The following is a 21,773-nucleotide window of genomic DNA, read 5'->3' as shown; positions in this document are numbered from 1 at the left end:
AAAGCCCGTGCTTTTTCCACTGAGCCATGCTGCTTCAGGAGCAAGGATGAGGGGACCCTGCAAGAAGCAGCTTGGCTTGCAGAGCAGCAGCACCGGGGAGTGAATCACTTCTTTCAGGGAAGCGGTGGCTATGGCTATAGTACAGTGCTCCGCACACAGTAAGCGTTCAATAAATAAAATTGAATGAATGAATGGCCTCATAGGTATTGGAATAAGTAAGCGTCCAGGACAGGGATCCCTCCTCTTCCCAAACATCCTGAGGGAAGAGAGGTGTCCACGCGGGGTCACTGATCCAAACATTCACCAGGGAGCGGAGATCCCTGCAGGGATTCTACACGCATCACAGCATGCAATCACCAGAGGACCACAGTCCTTTCTCCCCAAGCTTCCTGCAGCCAACCACTGGAGGGAGGACAACTGGCTAGAATTTTAATGATCCCCTTGCTGTTTTTTGGAGATAGTCTCTGAGGCGAGGGGTGGATGGGGCAACCAGAAAGGATGCAGAAGTGGGGTTCGCTAGGCCCACCACAACTTCTTGCTAATCAAAGAGTAATTCTTTACCAAGTTATTTTCCTTCTATACTCACTCTGTCTTTGTCGTGCAGCATATCTGCATAGGATGATCTAAAAACAAACAAAAAAGCCAAAAGAGTTAGAGGACTTTGGCACATAGAATCCATTCCAAAACCAATTAGAAAACAAATTCCCCATTTGGACTCTCCCACCCAAGGTTCCTGAGGGCACGGCAATGCACCTTTGTAAGCTGCAGAGAAGTAGAGAAGAATGAATGGCCTCATAGGTACTGAAATAAGTAAATGTCCAGGACAGGGATCCTTCCTCTTCCCAAACATCCTGGGGGAAGAGAGGTGTCCAGGCAGGGTCACTGATCCAAGTCTTCTTTACAGTATGTTCCCTCCATCCCCTCTTACTCTTCATTTGAAGTAAGCACAGATATTTTCTCAGGCACAGACCCCCAAAGCCAACAGAAGTAAAGGCATCCACTCCGGTGGGGGGGAGAGCCCTACCCCCATGGGACCGACACAGAGGAGAAAGCCAGTAACACTTCACCAACAGCTTTGGGGGTAGAATGGGCAACTTTAGCTAGCTTGGTCCCAGCCCCGGAGCCCAGTGAAGACAAGCCATGTGTCCACCTCACTCCTGCTCTGTCAGCACAGACAGTCTGAGGGATGCTCCGGGGACAAAGTGAGTACTGGAAATCCAGAGCTCCTGCTCCACTTCCCAGTGCAGATTAAGCTCTCTGGGTTGGTCTGTCTGCCCCTCTAGACTGTAAGCTCCTTGTGGACAGGGAATGTGTCTACCAACTCTGTCATATTGTACTCCCCCAAGTGTTTAGTACAGTGCTCTGCACACAGTAAGCATTCAAAAAATGCCTTTGACTGATAGCCATAATTTACTCATTTGGATTGTCTGCCCCTGCCTCCCATTTAGACTTGTGGGCAGGGAACGTGTCTACCAATTCTATTGTATTGAACTCATCTAAGTGCTTAGTACAGTGTTCCACACACAGCAAGCACTCAATGAATACCACTGATTGACTGATTGAATAGAGGTGATAAAACACATAATAGATGCTCAATGAATGTCAATGGTTAACATCAGGAGAGCTACCATTTCAGCTATAGCGAGAGACGCTAGGTGATCTTTTAGTGTCCTTTGCCACGACCACCACCAATTTATTCAAAGTCCCTCAAATCTACTCCCGGGCTCCTTTCTGTTCTCCAGAACCAACATTGTTTATTCATCCTCTTTTCTGTCCTACCTCCTCTTGGGGTCACAGTGAAGCTTGGACAAGGAAGTTTACAGATCGAAGTCTTCTTTGGTATGAAAAACACCCTGGGACCCACACTAATCCTATTTTATGATTTTACATAATTTATGAGACTTCAGCAGTCCTTACAGAAACCAAAACAAAATGCATTTCAAAAGATGATTGGCTTTTTCCATTAAGAGCAGGCTTACCCATAGGCTTTTAAGTAGATTTGTTTTGAATTTGTGACTATATATACCAAAGAATCTCACCCCACCCGTGTTCTAGGTTGTGGAATTCCAAGTGGACTTTACAATCTGTGTGGAATTTGCCAGATTTGCCACCTGAATGATAATAATAATGATGGCATTTGTTAAGCGCTTACTATGTGCCAAGCACTGTTCTAAGTGCTGGGGGAGATACAAGGTAATCAGGTTGTCCCACGTGGGGCTCACAGTCTTAATCCCCATTTTACAGATGAGGGAACTGAGGCACACAGAAGTTAAGTGACTTGCCCAAATTCACACAGCTGACAAGTGACGGAGCTGGGATTAGAACCCACAACTTCTGACTCTGAAGCCCGGGCTCTTTCCACTGAGCCACGCTACATCCCCCCAAATCACTAACCAGGTACCCTTAATAAGCATTCGCGACAAAATTCACCAAAAAGGACATGTATGAAGCAAAACTGACACCTTTTGCAGAAAAATATTCAAAAACACAGTCTATATCTTGTACTGATGCCCAAAGCTTTAGGGTTTACATTCAGAAAATAAATCATGCTATGTTGCAACCATTGGGACTACATTATTAGGACTAAAGTATATTCCTCTGTTACCTTGCGATTTCTTGATGGTAATCATAGTGCTCATCTTCCTCTAGCCATTCCACGGCTCCTGTCGTTGGATTTGCTCTTCCACAGAAGACTTTCATGGCAACGACCACAAGTTTGGTTTACAGTAGCAATAGCAGTAGTTTATGCGTGGAAAAGCTGGGTTCAGTGGAGGGAGCTTCGGAACTGGATCAGCTGCGAGAAACTTAACCCTACATCCCCCTCCCCCCCCGAAAAAAAAAGAAAGCAAAGAAAAATTAATACAGTGGAAAATATTTTTCAAATTTTAAAATACAATGCCTATTTCAACACTAACTGGTCAATCAACAGTATATCTAGTTGTCCTTCATATACAAAGTAGACACCACTGATGGTGAAGTTCACCTATGAGTGAGTATACGTGTGGCTGAAAAGGCCAATGCGGGATCCACGGTCCTGGCCACATTGTTTTGCTTAATGTTTGCAGTGCCTGGTGCTGTTTTCTCTTTTGGCTACTGGTCTCTCCTTCCAGACGAAGGTTTTATTCAAAGACCATCACTCTCTTCTTGATAACAGTGTGCCACACAGGACTGTCCTCAGCAACTAACTCCCGGTTTTCAGTTGGGATGTGTCATTGTTTGAGGCTTTGTTTTACCAAGTCCTTAAAACGCTCCCTCTGCCCCCCTTGCTTTCGGTTTCCCAACTCCAACTCTCCATACAGCAGCTGTTTGGGCATCCTGCTATCACTCACTCTCTTCACGTGTCCCACCCAGCATAGCTGTGTTAAGATGTGCATAGCTTCGATGCTAGGAGACTGACTACATTCCAGAACTTCATTGTTCATGATTTTGTCTTGCCATTTGACATTGAGTGTGGGCCGCTAAATGACCCTAATGGAACTGCTCAAGGAGCCAGATATGGCACTTGGGTGGAGTTCAGCCCTCACAAGACATAGAGAGGGCTGTACAACACTACAGCTTTGTAGTCCTTTAGTTTGATCTGGTCAATCGTATACAATCATGCACAAGCAATAGAATTTTTATTGAGCACTGTATTAAATGCTTGGGAAAGTACAATGGGATTAGTAGATACAATCCCTACCCTTTCTATCTGGCAGGGGAGACACACATTATAATAAATTACAGATAGGAAGAAGCCAAAGAGTATAAAGATATGTACATGGTGTAGCAGGGGCATAGTGTATGAGTACCTGATCTCCTGGCCTCCAGCATCTCCTCTCTCCAGTCCATACTTCACTCTGCCACCCGGATCATTTTTCTAAAATTAACGTTCCGTGCACATCTCCCCACCCCTCGGAAACCGCCAATGGTTGTCCATCCTTCTATGCCTCAAAAAGAAACTCCATACCACCGGCTTTAAGGCACTCAATCAGCTCATCCCCTCCTATTTAACCTCATTAATCTCCCATTACAACCCAGCCTGCACACTTCACTCCACTAAAGCCAATCTACTCTCAGTACCTCGATCTCGTATCTCTCACCACCGACCCCTTGTTCAGTCCTCCCTCTGGACTTCATATCCAACGGACCACCACTGTCCTCATCTTCTATTCCCTACTAAAATCAGATCTCCCGCTATTGGGTAGGGACCGTCTCTATATGTTGCCAACTTGTACTTCCCAAGTGCTTAGTACAGTGCTCTGCACATAGTAATCGCTCAATAAATGATTGAATGAATGGATGAATCTCCTCCAAGAAGCCTTCCCTGAATAACCTCTCATTCCCCCACTCTATTGGCCCTCCTTTCTGTGTTGCCTGTGCACTTGGGTGCTACACCTTAAGCACTTTGATATTCACCCCACCCCCACAGCATTTATGCATTTTTCCTTATACTCTGCCACTTCCCCTATGTGTACTTAATTTTAATGTCTGTCTCCCCGACTGCATTCAATCGTATTTACTGAGCGCTTACTGTGTGCAGACCACTGTACTAAATGCTTGGAAAGTACAATACAGCAATAGAGACAATCCCTGCCCACAACAGGCTCACAGTCTAGAAGGGGGTAAGGCAGGGATCATGTCTACCAACTCTGTTGTATTGCACTTTCCCAAGTGCTTAATACAGTGCTCTGCACACAGTAAGTGCTCACTAATTACCACTGGTTGATTAGTATCCAAGGGCCTAGGGGAAACAGAAGTGGCAGTTGAGGGAAACATAAGGAGAGGATAGGAGAGATTAATTAGAGACAGCATCCTGGAAGAGATGTGCATGGAGAAGCAGAATGGCCCAGTGGAAAGAGCACAGGCCTGTGTGTGAGTTAAGTGACCTGGGTTCTAATCCTGTCTCTGCCACTTGCCTGCTCTGTGACCTTGGGCAAGTCACTAAACTTTTCTGTGCCAGTTTCTTCACCTGTAAAATGGGAATTAAATACCTATTCTCCATCCCCCTTAGTCCATGTCCCACATGGAGCTCAGTCTACGTCTGACCTATCTTGCATCTACCTCAGTGCTTAGCCTAGTGCTTAGCCCATAGTAAACATTTAAATACTACCATTATTAAGTTCATTGTTGTCAAGGAACATGGCTTACAACTGTTACAGTCTACTCTGCCAAGAGTTTAGTACACTGCTCTTCACAAAGTAGGAGCTCAACATATATGATTGATTGATTATTATGTGATTTCAAAAGGATTTTGACGATGGGGAGGGTAGTGGTCTACTAGATCAATCAATCATATTTATTGAGCGCTTACTGTGTGCACAGCACTGTACTAAGCGCTTGGGAAGTACAAGTTGGCAACATATAGAGACAGCAGTGGGCTCACAGTCTAGATGGGGGAGACAGAGAACAAAACCAAACATATTAACAAAATAAAATAAATAGAATAGATATGTACAAGTAAAATAGAGTAATAAATATGTACAAACATATATACATATATACAGGTGCTGTGGGGAAGGGAAGGAGGTAAGATGGGGGGATGGAGAGGGGGAAAGGGGGAGAGGAAGGAGGGGGCTCAGTCTGGGAAGGCCTCCTGGAGGAGGTGAGCTCTCAGTAGGGCCTTGAAAGGAGGAAGAGAGCTAGCTTGGCGGATGTTGGGAGGGAGGGCATTCCAGGCCAGGGGGAGGACGTGGGCCGGGGGTCAACAGCGGGACAGGTGAGAACAAGGCATGGTGAGGAGATTAGCGGCAGAGGAGCGGAGAGTGCGGGCTGGGCTGGAGAAGGAGAGAAGGGAGGTGACGTAGGAGGGGGCGAGGTGATGGAGAGCCTTGAAGCCCAGGGTGAGGAGTTTCTGCCTGATGCGCAGATTGATTGGTAGCCACTGGAGATTTTTGAGGACGGGAGTAACATGCCCAGAGCGTTTCTGGACAACGACAATCAGGGCAGCGGCATGAAGTATGGATTGAAGTGGGGAGAGACACGAGGATGGGAGATCAGAGAGGAGGCTGATGCAGTAGTCCAGATGGGATAGGATGAGAGCTTGAACGAGCAGGGTAGCGGTTTGGATGGAGAGGAAAGGGCGGATCTTGGCAATGTTGCGGAGCTGAGACCGGCAGGTTTTGGTGACGGCTTGGATGTGAGGGGTGAATGAGAGAGCGGAGTCGAGGATGACACCAAGGTTGCGGGCTTGTGAGATGGGAAGTATGGTAGTGCCGTCAACAGTGATGGGAAAGTCAGGGAGAGGGCAGGGTTTGGGAGGGAAGACAAGGAGTTCAGTCTTGGACATGTTGAGTTTTAGGTGGCGGGCAGACATCCAGCTGGAGATGTCCTGAAGGCAGGAGGAGATGCGAGCCTGGAGGGAGGGGGAGAGAGCAGGGACAGAGATGTAGATTTGGGTGTCATCAGCGTAGAGATGATAGTTGAAGCCGTGGGAGCAAATGAGGTCACCAAGGGACTAGATGAGGTCACTAGACGTGAAGGGAGAAAGAGTTTCAGACAGAAGGGAGGGCATTAGCATGAAGTAGGCAGTGAGAGAGGCAAAGTAAACAGGCTAGCTTGAAAGGAACAAAGAGTGCAGCCTGGGGTGTAGTGTGAGAAGAGAGTGGGTGAGGAGTGGACAATTATTAGAGGGCTGAATGAATTTTAGAAAACTGGTGACACTTCTGTGAGAATCTAAATGATTTGGGCTGCTTTATATAATAATAATTGTAATATTTGTTCAGGGCTTAGTAATGTGCCAATCACTGTACTATGCGCTAAAGTAGATATGACAAGTGCCTGGGCCAGCGTGGTGGATGAAAATGCTGTGGAGAAACCACCAACAGGATATGGTGACATACTAAATATAGGGAATAATAATAATGGCATTTATTAAGCGCTTACTATGTGCAAAGCACTGTTCTAAGCGCTGGGGAGGTTACAAGGTGATCAGATTGTGCCATCTGTCAAATGGGAATGAGATACCTGGTCTCCCTCTCTAGTCTTCCCAAGCGCTTAGTACAGTGCTCTGCACACAAGTGCTCAATATGGTTGAATGAATGAATGGTCTCCATGTGGAACAGAGACTGTGTCTGACCTACTTATCTTGTATCTATTCCAATGCTTAGCACATAATAAGCACATAACAAATACCACAGTTGTTATTTCCGGTCCCCTCACCAGTTGGATTGTGGGCCTGTTATCTGGATTATTATCCTAGAATGGAGGAGAGGCTCTGGGAGGGAAGATGAGCTCCGTTTTATACAAATTAACTTTGAGGTGATGGTGAAGAGAAGAAGGAAACTTGCAAAGGAGAGAAGTTGGGACTGGTGCTTAAGGCAGAGCTGGGTACAAAGTATGCTCTGGACACATGCAATAACTAGGGGTGAAAATCAATCAGTTATTCTGCACTTACTGTGTGCAAAGAACTGTACTACGTGACTGGGAGAGAACGAGAACGATACATGGTCCCTGCCCACAACAAGCTTACAGTCTACAAGGAAATACAGACATTAATATAGAGTACGGATATGTACGTAAGTGCTGTGGGACAGTCGGGTGAATAAATGGTACAAATCCAAGTGCATAGGTGATGCAAAAGGGAGAAGGAGTAGGGGAAATGAGGGCTTGGAGAAGGTGGGAAGAGTAATCATCTGTCAGATTAATTTATTCATTCATTCAATCATATTTATTGAGCGCTTACTGTGTGCAGAGCATTGTACTAAGCACTTGGGAAGTACAATTCAGCAAATAGAGATAATCCCTCCCCACAATGGGCTCACAGTGGAAGTTCCAGGCAGGAGGCAGGATGTGGGAAAACAGTTGGTAGCATTAGAAGAGCAAAGTGTATGTGCTGGGTTGTAGTGAGATATCAGTGAGGTGAGGTAGGAGGAAGCAAGGCCCCTCCTAGCCTCACAGCACTTATGTACATATCTGTAATCAGAGAAGCAGCATGGTCCAGGGGAAAAAAACCCGGGCTTGGGAGTCAGAGGTCGCGAGTTCTAATCCCGGCTCTGCCACTAGTCTGCTGTACGACCTTGAGCAAGTCACTTAACTTCTCTGGGCCTCAGTTCCCTCATCTGTAAAATGGGGATTAAGACTGTGAGCCTGGTGTGGGACAACCTGATGACCTTGTATCTACCTCAGTGCTTAAAATAGTGCTTGGCACATAGTAAGCACTTAACAAATACCATAATTATTATTATTATTTATTTGTTTATATTAATGTCTTTCTCCCCCCTCTAGACTGTAAATTCATTGTGGGCATTCAGGAATGTATCTGTTTATTGTTATATTGTACTCTCCCAAGTGCTTAGTACAGTGGTCTGCACATGGTAAGTGCTCAATAAATGATTGAATGAATGAATGAGGATGATACTGTTAAGCACTTACCATGTGCCAGGCACTGTTCTAAGCATTGGGGTAGATACAAGCTACTCAGGATGGACACAGACCCTGTCCCACTTAGGGCTCACAGTCTAAATCCCCATTTTACAGATGAGGTAACTGAGGCACAGGGAAATTAAGTGACTTGTCCAGGGTCACAGAGCAGACAAGAGTTGGAGTCAGAATTAGAACCCAGGTCCTTCTGACTCCCGGGCTTGTGCTCCACCTGCTGTGCCATGTTGCTTCCCCAGGTGATTGAGTGTTTTAAAGCCGATGATAAGGAGTTTCTGCTTGATGTGGAGGTGGGTGGGCAACCACTGGAAGTTCTTGAAGAGTGGGAAAACATGGACTGAACGTTTTTGAGGAAAATGATCCAGGCACCACAGTGAAGTGTGGACTGGAGTAGGGAGAGATTGAAGGCAGGGAGGTCGACGAGGAGGCTGATGGAGTAATCAAGATGGGATAGGACAAGTGCTTAGATTAACGTGGTTAGCAGTGTAAGGGTGGTGAAGGATGAAGAAAGGGGAGGAAAGTAGTCATTCCTTCAGTCCTATTTATTGAGCGCTTACTGTGTGCAGAGCACTGTTTTAGGCACTTGGGAGAGGACAATAGAGCTATAAACAGACACATTTCCTGCCCAAAATGAGCTTACAGTCTACAGGGGGAGACAGACATTAATAGAAATAAATTACAGATATGGACGTAAGTGTTGTGGGGCTGGAAAGGGGGAAAAGTAGGGATGGGGGAGAGTAGAGAAAGGGGCAGGGGGAAGGGTGAGAAGCACCGTGGCTTAGTGGAAAGAGCCGGGCCTGGGAGTCAGAATAATAATAGTAATAATAATTATGGTATTTGTTAAGCGCTTACTATGTGCCAAGCACTGTTCTAAGCACTGGGGTAGATACAAGGTAATCAGGTTGGCCCAAGTGGGGCTCACAGTCTTACTCCCCATTTTACAGATGAGGTAATTGAGGCACAGAGAAGTTAAGTGGCTTGCCCAAGGCCACACAGCAGACAAGTGGCAGAGGTGGGATTAGAACCTACGTCCTCTGACTCCCAACCCGTGCTCTTGCCACTAGGCCACACTGAAGGTCATGGGATCTAATGCCGGCTCCCCCACATGGAGAAGCAGCGTGGCTCAGTGGAAAGAGCATGAGCTTTGGAATCAGAGGTCAAGGGTTCAAATCCCGACTCCACCAATTGCCAGCTGTGTGACTTTGGGCAAGTCACTTAACTTCTCTGGGCCTCAGTGACCTCATCTGTAAAATGGGGATTAAGACTGTGAGCCCCCCGTGGGACAACCTAATCACCTTGTAACCTCCCCAGCGATTAGAACAGTGCTTTGCACATAGTAAGTGCTTAATAAATGCCATTATTATTATAATTATGTCTGCTGTGGGACCCTGGGCAAGTCACTTCCCTTGTCTGGGCCTCAGTTACCTCACCTGGAAAACGGGGATTAATGACTGTGATGATGACCTTGTATCTACCCCAGCGCTTAGAACAGTGCTCTGCACATAGTATGCGCATAATAAATGTCATCATTATTAATACGGTAAGAAAGTTGGAGGGGGCTAACCTCCTGCCCTCTCAGCCTTGAGCTGGAGGTAGCACACTACCACCCACAATCACAAACCCCGACCCGCGAGCCCTGAACTTAAGCAGAGCAGCGCATGCGTCAGGTTTGCTTCTCGCGCATCTGCGCGTTCTATCGGCAACTACCACAGGCCGCGCGCGCCACAATCGCCTCACTCACCTCTCAAAACCGTCCCCGACGACTTGGGGGAGCCGCCGCCATTTCCCGGCGCCGCTCTACCCGCGTGGCGCAGAGGGCTCGGATCGGGCAGAGGCAGCAAGAGGGCGGGGAGGGGGTGGCCGAGCGCCAGCCTGGCCTCCTTCCCGCCCCGCCCCTGAGCCTTAGAGGCGGTGCTACGAGCGGGCCGGCCTCCCGACGACCGAGGTCTCTTTCCGGCGTGCCCCGGCACGGCAATGGCAGCGGCAGCGGAGGAAACCTCCGCCGTGCTGCGGGTGAAGCGGAAACGCGGAGTGGACCCGGCCGAGGCGTTGATTCTATCGTGTAAACGACTCCGGAGTGAGAGCGAAGCCGGCCCAGAGGCGGGGACTTCGGCCAAGTCTCCGGGAAAGGAACCGGTGGAAGACCATGTGTTTAAACTGGCGGCCACTTTGTCCTCTCAGGTATCCTGTGCCAGCCCCCGGGGTCGTCCTGGTGTCACTCACTTCTTGATGGCTGACCTCGTTCCCGCAGATTTGCCCTGACCCCAGTGAGATGCCCCCATGACCTCGTTCCCTCAGACTTACCCTGACCCCAGTGAGATGCCCCCATGACCTCGTTACCTCAGACTTGCCCTGACCCCAGTGAGATGCCACCCATAACCTCGTTCCCTCAGACTTGCCTTGACCCCATTGAGATGCCCCCATGACCTCTATCCCTCAGACTTGCCCTGACCCCAGTAAGATGCTCCCCATGACCTCGTTCCCTCAGACTTGCCCTGACCCCAGTGAGATGCCACCCATAACCTCGTTTCCTCAGACGTTTTTGTGTTATTTGTAAAGCGCTTACTATGTGTCAAGAACTGTTCTAAGCATTGGGGCAGGTACAAGTTAATAGAGTTGGAACGGTCCCACTTGGGGCTCCCAGTCCAAATAAGAGGGAGAATGGGTATTTAAACCCCATTTTACATATGAGGCAACTGAGGCCCTGGGAAGTGACTTATCCAGCATCACACCGCAGACACTTGATCGAGTTGGGATTAGAATCCAGGTCCTCTGACTCCCAGTCCTGTGCTTTCCACTAGGCCACTCTGCTGATTTGTTCCGCCCTCAATGAGGTGGTTGTGCCCCTGAACTGTAACCCTTCATTTACTCTATCAATCCTCAGCCATCTCCATTCAATCAATCAATCAATGGTTTATTTAGTACTGTGCTAAATGCTTGGGAGAGTACAACACAATAGAGTTGGTAGACATGATCTTTTCCCTCAAGGATTTTATAATCTAATGAGGGAGACAGACACTAAAATAAATTGACACCAAAATAAATTATGAGTAAGGGGAAAAAGGGATGTGTGTGTGTGTTTGTGTGTATACATGTATATGCAATAAATGGTATTATTGAGTGCTTACTATGTGTAGAGTACTCTACTAAGCATTGGAAAGAGTACAGAACAACAGAATAAACAGACACATTCCCTGCCCACAACAAGCTTAGAGTCTATGAGTTAGTGCTTTAAGTAATGGGGTATGCAAGATTTGTTTGGTCTCTCTGTCAACCCTCTGCTCAGGTTCGTTCATTCATTCAATCATATTTATTGAGCACTTACAGTGTTCAGAGCACTGTACTAAGCACTTGGGAGAGTGCAGTATAACAATAAACAGACATATTCTGTGCTCACAATAAACTTACAGCCTAGAGGGAGAGACAGACATTAATATAAATAAATAACAGATATGTACATAAGTGCTGCAGGGCTGTGAGGGGATGAATAAAGGAAGTAAGAGCCATGCAGAAGAGAGTGGGAGAAGAGGGAAGGAGAGCTTAGTCAGGGAAGTCCTCTTGCAGGAGATGTGCCTTCAGTAAGGTTTTGAAGTGGGGGAGAGTAATTGTCTGCCATGCCCACTCCTCTACCTAGAGTTCCCCCTTCACATCCTGTAAGCCAGTGCTCTTCCCATTTTCAGTGCCCTTCTGAAATCACATCTCCAAGGGGCCTTCCCTGGTTAATCTCTCATCTCCCCATCCCCCTACTGCCACTCAAGAACTTCTGGATCACCTAAGCACTTGGGTACCCCACTTCTCCCCGCCCCCCCAAAAAAAGTTCTGCCCTACCTGTAATTTATTTTAGTATCAGTTTCCCCCACTAAATTGTAAGCTCCTGAGGGCAGGGATCATGTCTATGCTTAGTATATAGAGTAAATGCCCAATAAATATCATTGATTAAGATGTGCCTATGGGCTAAGGAAGACTGAGTTCTGAATCCTTAGCAAAAAGGTGCTGAAGTAGAAGTTAGGGATACAGTAATTATTATAATTGCAGTATTTAAGTGCTTACTATGTGCTCAGCACTGTACTAAGTGCTGCCAAGCAAATCAGGTTTGGACACAGTCCCTCTCCCACATGGGGCTTACAGTCTTAATCCCCATTCTACAGATGACTTAACTAAGGCACAGAGAAGTTAAGTGACTTGCCCAAGGTCACACAGCAGGCAAGAGTGGCAGAGGCAGGATTAGAACTCAGGTCCTTCTGACTCCTAGGCCTGTGCTCTTTCACTAGACCAAGTTAGCTGTGGAAGGCCTCGTAGGGGAAATATGATTTTTAAAAAAGGCTTTGAAGATGGAGAGAGCAGTGATTTGCTTCATATCAAGGAGGAGGGAATACCAGGCAGTATAGGGTGATGTGAACTAGTGGCCAGTGATGGGAGAGAGTGTAGTGGGAGAAGAATTGATCAGTAAGAATGTAGGAGCTGATAGAGTGTCTTTAGGTTAGGACTTTCTGCTTGATATAGAGAGGGATGGGCAAGGGAGGTTTTCGAGGAGTGGGGAAAAGTGCAAAATGGCAGGTTAGAAAAATGATCTGGGTCGCAGAGTGTATTATGGACTGGAGAGGGGAGAAGCAGGGAGGTCAGTGAACTGTAATAATAATAATGATGGCATTTATTAAGTGCTGCTGTTCTAAGCGCTGGGGAGGTTACAAGGTGATCAGGTTGTCCCACGAGGGGCTCACAGTCTTCATCCCCATTTTACAAATGAGGTAACTGAGGCACAGAGAAGTTAAGTGACTTGCCCAAAGTCACACAGCTGACAATTGGTGGAGCCGGGATTTGAACCCATGACCTCTGACTCCAAAACCTGTACTGTTTCTACTGAGTCATGCTGCTTCTCTGTACATGTACATTATTTATATTAATGTCTGCCTGCTCCTCTAGCCTGTAAGTTTGTTGTGGGCAGGGAAAGTGTATACCAATTCTGTTGCACTTTCCCAAGCACTTAGTACAGTACCCTGCACAAAGTCAGTGATCAGTAAATACCAGTGATGGATTGATTGAGGCAGTAAACATCTCAGGTCCTTTCCCCTTCCCAGTTGGATCCTAAAGCCACTTTTATCCTTGCCTTAGCCTGTGGTACCAGTTCCTCATGCATTCATTCAGTCAATCATTCAGTCATATATATTGAACGCTTACTGTGTGCAAAGTACTGTACTAAGCACTTGGGAGAGTTCACTATAACGACAAAGAGACACATCCCCTGCCCACAACAAGCTTACAGTCTACAGTCGCGACATCATTTATGAAAAGTAGTCTGAGAAAATGAGACTACCCCTGTGTTCAGTGATGTGCTTATTCAGGTGGTTTCCTAGAAATCATCTGGTTCTGTCTCATCTTCAGGATTCCATGAAAAGCTCACATTAATAATAATAATAATAATTGTGGTATCTGACTGCTTACTATGTGTCAAGTACTGTTCTAAGTGATGGGGGTAGATACAATGTAATCAGGTCGGGCATAGTACCTGTCCCACATGGGGCTCCCAATCTAAGTAGGAGAGAGAACAGGTATTGAATTCCCATTTTGCAGATGAGGAAACTGAGGCACAGAGAAGTTACATGATTTTCCCAAGGTCCCAGAGCAGGCAAGTAGCAGAACCGGGATTAGAACCCAGGTCCTCTGACACCCAGGGCCAGGATCTTTCCACTAGGCCACGCTGCTTCTCTATATAATATAATAATGATCGAAGACTGAACGTCTACGCCAGAAAGGCTGCAGTTGGTGTGGCACAAACTCCAGACTTCAGTACTTGGATTCAAGGTCTATGAAGCTCAGTCAATCATATTTATTGAGTGCATACTGTGTGCAGAGCACTGTACTAAGAGCTTGGGGGAGTACAATATAACAGAGTTGGTAGACATGTTCCCTGCTGACAAGGAACATACAGTCTAGGGGAGGAACCTTAAATTGACATTGCCTGTGTGAGATGAGTGATCATTCGTTTTGTACCCTCATATTTGACAGTTATTTAGACTCAGGGCAGTGAAGGGCAACTCGTCTCTTTTAGCCTCACTCACTATATCAATTCCTTTTCCACTCCCTGATGGTTCAGTTTGGGCCTTGGCCCCAGAGAGTCTGTTCTGCACTGAAATGGGCCTAGATCATCCCCAGAATGTCATATTCAAATGTTTGTTGATGCCCCACAGGGTGCTTAAGGTTCTTTGAATGCATGGATCAACTGGGACAGGCACAGTTTAGATGTATGAAAGTCTAGGAAGTTCAGAAAGGTAGGTTAACTGTGTTCTAATATGCAGAGGTGAATCTGCTTCCCCAACTTGCTGTCTCCCTCTGTTCTTGACCACCACCTCCCTTGCCCTTCTTGGACCCTGCTCTCTTTCAGCAGTCCTCTTCCTTTCCCAGCCCCAAACATACTTGAAACATGAGAGGCAAAAACTCAGACTATCAAACAGTGCAAATACACTGGTAAACAAGACCAAAAGTAGCCCGAATAAACTAGATATGGTTAGGAGGGGCCAGATAAATGAATGTGTACTATAAAACCATAGGTCTTGTTTTCCTAATAGCCATGCTCCATTGGTTCAGTTTAACTGCAGGAGTAAGTTATTTAATTCATTTCTTTCTCTCTGCCCCTTAGAATGAACCTGTTAAAAAGTGTGTTCAAGAAGCTATTGCCCGAGAAAGAGCAGCAAGTCTCTTACGCCCATCTTCTGGAAGTAAACAAAGAATCCTTAAGAGTCTCCAAGTTTCCCAGAAAATCAGTAGGCAAGAACGCCGCTATCGCCTCATCTCTAAGCACCGGCCATACTGCATGGAAGAAGAAATGGCCCAACTTAATATAAGCGATAGCGGCAATTCTAAAAATGATGAAGTGGATTCGGAAAAGGCAGAAGAGAAGACAGAAAAAGAAAGTAATGTCGCAGGTGCTAGCTCAACCCATGATCAAGAATTTCAGGTGTTTGACATAATTCATGAAGAAACAGAAGACTCAGAGGGTGGAGCGGCTGCCTTCAAGGTGAGTGATGGGTATATAAAAAAATAAGCATACCAGACTTTATATTCTTTCAGAAATACTTTTCAAACCTTGAAGGTTAGGAATGCCAAATTGAACTCTGACACTGAATCAGTAGAAGAATTTCTCAAACTCTATACCTCAGTTCTCCATACAAACTATAAAAACTTCTAACCCCACCCCAGTAAATCTCCCTTTTAGAAGCAGTATCAAGCTAGGTCCCTGAGATGAAGCTACCAGATATATGAATTAAAAGCCAGCATGAAGAGCTGTAGGCCCCATGTAGTGGTCTTACCCCAAACTAGCATAGGGTCTTTGCATCTCTGAAAATTCATGGTATATAATTGAATCTGCCCCTCTTGTTAGTGTGTAAAAAATAGTAGCCCCTATTGCTTGAAATAGGAGTTATCTGAGCATAAACATGTAACAAAACCATCATGGCTTATATTTTAACATCTGTCGTGGCTAATTCAGAATTAGCATCTCTAAAAGTGTGTGAGACCTTCCTATAAGTGGCACTGTGTGACTTTCCTATTTTTGGAAAAAGGCAGGATCTCACATGGGCATTGCAGCAAGCTTGAATGTGTGCCTTTCTGGGACTGCTAGGGTTTGTATTCACAGCATATGAAGAGGTGCATGTGACTTCATCTTGGTTGCATGGCTTTCGTAGGAACCATGCCATCTTGCCCCAGCCCACTTCCGTATGCCCTGACACAGGCCCAACGTAGGACTTTAGAGTGGTTTTACAAGGTAGAAGTACGCTCTACCCTTTAGGAACTATAAGGCAATTGGACAGTATTGAATAATTATGCTATATTTACACAAAAGGATGAGTCATATTGTATGATGATACATGGGTGTGTGTGTGTGTGTGTGTGTGTGTGTATGTAAACAGTGAGGCGTCAGAGCACCCTGCATGTTCTGACTAGTAGTAGTATTCTTTGAGTTTATTCTGTAGAGCCTGGTACTAAGTAGTTGGGGGTGAATAGTAAAGTTAGTAAACATGATCCCTGCCCGCAAGGAGCCTACAATTGAACAGGAGAGACAGATCCTAGAATAAGTTACAGGTAGGAGAGAGCAAGAGGGGGTAAAGTAGATGTACATTAAGTGCAGCGGAGGATGTGATTACCCAAAGGCTTAGGTGATGCAGAAGTGCTGAAGTGGCAGTTATGGGGTAGAAATAGGGTGGGGAGATGAGAGAAGGCCTCCTAGAGGTGATATGATTTTTAGAAGAGCTTTGACGATGAGAATGAGCAGTGGTCTGTCGGATATGAAAAGAGAGGTAGCTCTGGGTAGAAGGGAGGGCATGAGCAAAAGAGAGTGAGATAGACTAGAATGAGGCACAGTGGTTGGCTTGAGAGAAACCAGGCATGTAAATTGGAGTGTGGGAAGCATACCGTGGAGATGATCTGGGGCTAGGGGTGTGTGAGATTGACAGAAGTCAAGGGAGTTGGGTTTGGTGGAGACAGCAGAGTTGGGCTTAGATTGGGGCATCAAGAGGGGAGGTTGGGTAGGGAGTGCAAATGGGGTAAGGTGATCTAGGGTAAGTGGAGGGATTCACAAGATCGAAGGTCTCAAGCGAGAGAAGGTGGGATTTTAGAAACTGTTTAAGTGAAGGAAAGGGGCATTGGAATCAGCCTGAGTTTGGAGGTGGGGAATTGGATGATTTGATAAAGGTACATTAAGGAGAATATGCCCAAGAGGAGGAAACAAGGAGTGAGGTGAACAGGGCAGTTTGAGGCAGAGCATAAGGACCAACACCAGAGTATGATAGGAATCCCCATTTAAAGGACATTTGGCATCTTGGTCACTAACCATTTCTCTGCAGATCACATTTTTGCTGCCTTTGGCTGTTCACAGGTATTTGAGCCAGAGCCGATACTTTGCAACTCAATGAAGATGCTGCGTGAGAGCCTTTTAGCTGCAGATTGTAATACAAGGCCACAGGACGAAGAGGAGGATTTTGAATATGATATTTATTATAGAAAGACCACAATTCCAATCTGGATTGATGGTGTCCTTTCTGTCCGCCGATACAGCGAAGAGTGTGAACTGGTAAGAATGTGTTTATAAATCTGCTTGTGGAGTCTTGGGTCAAACCCAAATGCGGGAATGGATTCGTTCCCATAAAAAATCGGCCTTTCTTTTTTTTTTTCTTCTTTTTCTCTAAGCTACCCTAACCCAGACCAAAAAAAAAGTTTGACAGTAATTTAGGACACTTTACATATCCTGGGTATATTGCAAAAGGATTTTTTATAGAAGATAAGCTTTTTTATTATGAAACTATTACAACAAAATTATTTTAAAAAGAATGCTTAGCATAGAATTTTAAAAACCTTATGTGATAAGGCCTTACACTAGTTTAGCCCCTGTGAGGCTAAGTCCCAGGGGTAATCCAAAACTGTAGTGGTGGTCATAAGCCCCAAGGAGGTAAGAGGGACTCTCAAGTGCTGGCCCAAAGGGAAGGCCTGTTCGCAGGAGATTTAGGGATTTGCCCTACTACTTCCATACCCTTTCCCCACTTAACAGCATCTGGATCCATTTTCTCTTGGTGGCATGCTTGCCGCCATCACCACCACATAATCTTTCTCCCCACAGCCTTAGGGTTATGCCAGACACCATCTCTCCTTACCCTGCGTGGACTTACTTGGTAACAACAAGCCGTGGCCCCCGTTGCCCTTACCAGAGAAGTGCTATGTGTGACTTTTCCCATGCTTGCCACTTTGAGGCAGGTTGATGACTACACATGCATCCCTGGATCCAAAATTTTGTGTATACAAATGAAAGTGTTCAAAGTAAATTTTACAAAATATTGCCCCCCAAAAACACATGGTGTCAGCATTGATCAGTTATAGGTAGAAAAGGATCTAAAGCCTCTCATAGCTTTCTTTGCTCTCATCTTTGTTCAGTATGTTCATTTTGCACTCTAGCCTGTGGCAATAGGGTTTTGAGTATAACATGAATGAAGCTGTGATAATAGTAGTGATTTATGTTAAGCACATATGTGCCAAGTGCTGTACAGAGCACTGGGTCAGATACAAGGTAATCAGGTTGGATGCAGTCCTAGTCCCACATGGGGCTCACAGTTTAAGTAGGAAGGGAGAACAGGGATTTAATCCCTATTTTATAGATGAGGAAATTGAAGCACAGAGAAATCAAGTGACTTGCCTAAGATCTGAGAGCAGGAAAATGGGGGAGTCACAATTAGAACCCAGGTCCTCTGAGTCCCAGGCCCATGCCCTTTCCATTAGAACACACTACTTCTGGTCCAGAAAAGTATTTCTTCCTCTTCCAGACTTCTGCTGTCTTCTGGCTACTGGTCTGTAGGGGTTGCCAAGAGGAAACAGCACAATTTGGTTATTGCCAAATGAAAAATCAGGTCCCTAGTGGCAACCTACTATGACTGCTCATGTCAAAACTACCTGTCGAAGGCTCAAAACAGTGACTTATTTTGATTCACACAGATAGATGAGCAAGAACTCGAGGAAATTTTTGACGATGAGGATGATGAAAACAGTGAGGACAATTGGCGCAACGAGTACCCTGATGAGACCATTTTTGAAGACGATGACGACGACTCAGGTGTGTCGTGTCGATGTGCCTCTTGACTCTCAACATTCCTGCCTTTGGGGAAGGAGACTAGAATCCCCTCTGTAATGAGTAGGAGGGCAGTTCTGGGGTAGTCATCCCAGAACAGGAGGGGGTCTTTAGATCTTCTTCCCTTTGTGGGATCTGTATAAGGTACTTACCTAATCTGTGCTTCAGCAAAGAAAAATCACCCCTGTGGTACCAGGAGGTTTTTTAAATAAACAGTAAAATGTAAATGTTGTTTCTCCCTAGGCTCTGATGAAGAGTCTAGAAGTCACAGTGATGAGGATGAAAGAAGTACCCAAAAGGAGATGTGGGATAAATACCATTGTGCTGAGCTCAAGGACTCTGACTCAGACTCTGTCCAAGAGTTGGACCCTGATTGATGGCAACCAAGACCACTTACTGGAGTATTTTCCAGGTCGTGTGTGTATTTTCTCACCATCCTCCAGAAAGAGTTACATTTGCTTTTTCCCCTCATACATTTGAAGTTAAACAGTTCTTGGAAAATAAATAATTTGAAAATCAGAATTAGTTTCAAGCTACACAGAGGTCCAGCCCCAAAATGTCAGACACTTTGGAATTCTCACTTCTGCTAGCTGGAACCCATTATCAGATAGCGGCGGTAGTTTTTCCTCTCCAAACTTACCCCAGGAAAATGCTCTTTTCGGGGACCTTACTTTAACCACTCTTTCCTTTTAGTCCTCTCCTGGAGAGGCTGTCTGAGCTCTTTCAGAGGGCGATGTGAACCAATAAGGAGGAGGGGATTAGTTTTCAGTCCACCAGCTGTAGTGAGGCTCAGGGAAAGGAAGCTATTTGGCCTCCTAGGAAAAAAATTATTTTTTTCCAAAATTCAACTTCTGGGGGTGGGGAGGTTCATTTTGCCACTTTGTAATAGAAGTTGGGCTCCCTCTACCAAAACAGTAGAAGTGTGGGCTGCCAGAGTGCTAGAGTCAAAAGAACAGGACCTTAAGGAAAGGATCACATTTTGCCAGCCCTGGGACACTCCACCTGTAGCTGTCAGTAACATTTCTGGCCTACACCTGTTTATAAAATCACCTAAACCTGCAGAGAGAGGAGAGCAGAATTTGGTAGCGTTCAGCCTTTAACTGAAACCTTTAAACCCCTTTTTGTCTGCCAGTTTCAGAAATTTACATTTCCCAAGTGTCTACACAAGTTAGATGCCATAATAATTATTATTAATTATTACTAAAGAAACTAAGAAAAAAACTCAGAGTTTGAGCCCCACATCCAACTTCCCCTTCTCTTTTTTCCTCTTGCTTCTCCCACCCAAAAATGAGTCAGAGGCAGTCAAATTCATTCTATTACATAAAGTCAGAAGAATAGATAAATCCACATGACTTAGATGCAAGACAATAACTATATCCCAGCTAAGGAAAATTGTGTGTAGACAGTCTATTATAAAAGGATCCCTAAATGTAATTCTAATGAAAAGGAATTTCATTTATTCAGTAGAGGTTATTAAACACCAGCTGTGGGCACAACACTATTCTAAGCTCCAGGAAAAGGTACACACATGAGACAGACATGACCTGTGGTTCCCCAGGGACTCAACAATCTAAGGCAGAGAGAGTTGGCCATGGAAACAAAAGTTAAGGTCTCGTGTTGTCCTTGTATCCTTACTCTGCCTGGCTGTTGAAGGGGCTGATGAAGTGCTAATGGCACAGGAGCTTGGCACTTTCTATCCTGGGTTGAAGGCCTCTATGGTACAGTGTTCAAGGGCCTGGCTAGGGCTTCTGGTACCAGACGTTAATTTCCAGGTGAATTTATGCACTAAGTGTGTTATATTAAAATGAACTCTCTTTACTCCTTAGTTCCAACCATGGCTACTTTTGATTCCTATTTGAATGCTCAGAACCAGGATCGGAAGCATCAGGTAAAGCTGACTGACAGAGAGGGACAACCACATAAATGCATTTAAGAAAATGACAGAAGCTTTCAATTCAAGGAATGCCAATCTAATCTAATCTAGAGAAGCAGCATGTTTTAGTGGAAAAAGCACGGGCTTGGGAGTCAGAGGCCATGGGTTCTAATCCCAGCTCTGCTGCTTGTCAGCCGTGTGACTTGGGCAAGTCACTTAACTTCTCTGTGCCTGTTACCTCATCTGTAAAATGGATTTTAAGATTGTGAGCCCCACGTGGGACAACCTGATTACCTTGTATCTATCCCAGCGCTTAGAACAGTGTTTTGGCACATAGTAAGCGCTTAACAAATACCAACATTATTATCATTATTAATCGGAGAACATGATTTCTCGGCCTGAAAGACCCCTCCGAGCATTAATTTACTCCGGTTTAGTCATTGTCCGAAAACCAAAGCTAGAGGTGAAACTGCCAAAACAGTGAGAAAAGTGGGAAATAATGCCCGGCCTGTCACTAGCTATAATACAAAAGAAGTACAGGTAGACCAGTCTTCAGGTAGAAGAATGGTTTTAGATATCCTAACAGTGAGAAGATAGTCTGTTAAGACCACCTTAGGTAACAATTTTTTGGTAATTCGACTGTTTCCAGCATGGAACAAACCCTCGTGCAGTAAGATAAGGTAGTTAATGTAGAAGCGGTTAAAGAAAGCTTCAGCAACAATTCCAGGTGCCAAAATAATAGGTGATGTATATTACAGTCTTAAACCCACAGTTTAGAGCTCTTGCCGCTTTGTACTATGAGCTTTGCTCTTAGCTAAGCAGCTTGGTCACCATCAAAAATAGACCCGCTTTGGGTAGTGATACGACTAGCTGTATGAAAGATGTGTGACTGAGTCACAGTGGGCTGTAGAGGTAATATTATTAAATACCTATTGG

At 45.4% G+C, this 21,773-nt stretch overlaps 2 protein-coding genes across 6 annotated transcripts in view; one reads left to right on the top strand and one right to left on the bottom strand.

Annotated features, from left to right (window-relative positions):
- PRMT7 (protein arginine methyltransferase 7) overlaps positions 1-10,245 on the bottom strand; it is a 75,565-nt gene extending 65,320 nt beyond the window's left edge. Inside the window, exons 1-3 of one of the 5 annotated variants that reach the window (XM_038772339.1) lie at positions 10,097-10,245; positions 2,606-2,811; positions 587-623 (exon numbers count right to left, since the gene is read on the bottom strand). In XM_038772339.1, coding sequence (XP_038628267.1) covers positions 587-623; positions 2,606-2,700 — 132 coding nt within the window. In that variant the 5' untranslated portion in view covers positions 2,701-2,811; positions 10,097-10,245. Of the gene's footprint in view, positions 1-586; positions 624-2,605; positions 2,822-10,096 lie in introns of all 5 variants that reach the window. The other 4 variants (XM_038772342.1, XM_038772341.1, XM_038772338.1 and 1 more) reach the window with 4 other exon arrangements.
- On the top strand, positions 10,188-19,486 carry SLC7A6OS (solute carrier family 7 member 6 opposite strand). Its single transcript, XM_038772347.1, has 5 exons — positions 10,188-10,536; positions 14,993-15,370; positions 17,228-17,422; positions 18,832-18,949; positions 19,208-19,486. Exons 1-5 carry the CDS (start codon positions 10,330-10,332, stop codon positions 19,339-19,341), a joined length of 1,032 nt encoding a protein of 343 aa, XP_038628275.1. The 5' UTR covers positions 10,188-10,329; the 3' UTR covers positions 19,342-19,486.
- The last annotated feature ends 2,287 nt before the right edge of the window (positions 19,487-21,773 follow it).

Source organism: Tachyglossus aculeatus, chromosome X1, assembly GCF_015852505.1.
Source record: "Tachyglossus aculeatus isolate mTacAcu1 chromosome X1, mTacAcu1.pri, whole genome shotgun sequence".
Taxonomy (NCBI): Eukaryota; Metazoa; Chordata; class Mammalia; order Monotremata; family Tachyglossidae; genus Tachyglossus; species Tachyglossus aculeatus.
This window is presented reverse-complemented; position numbering and strand designations above follow the sequence as displayed.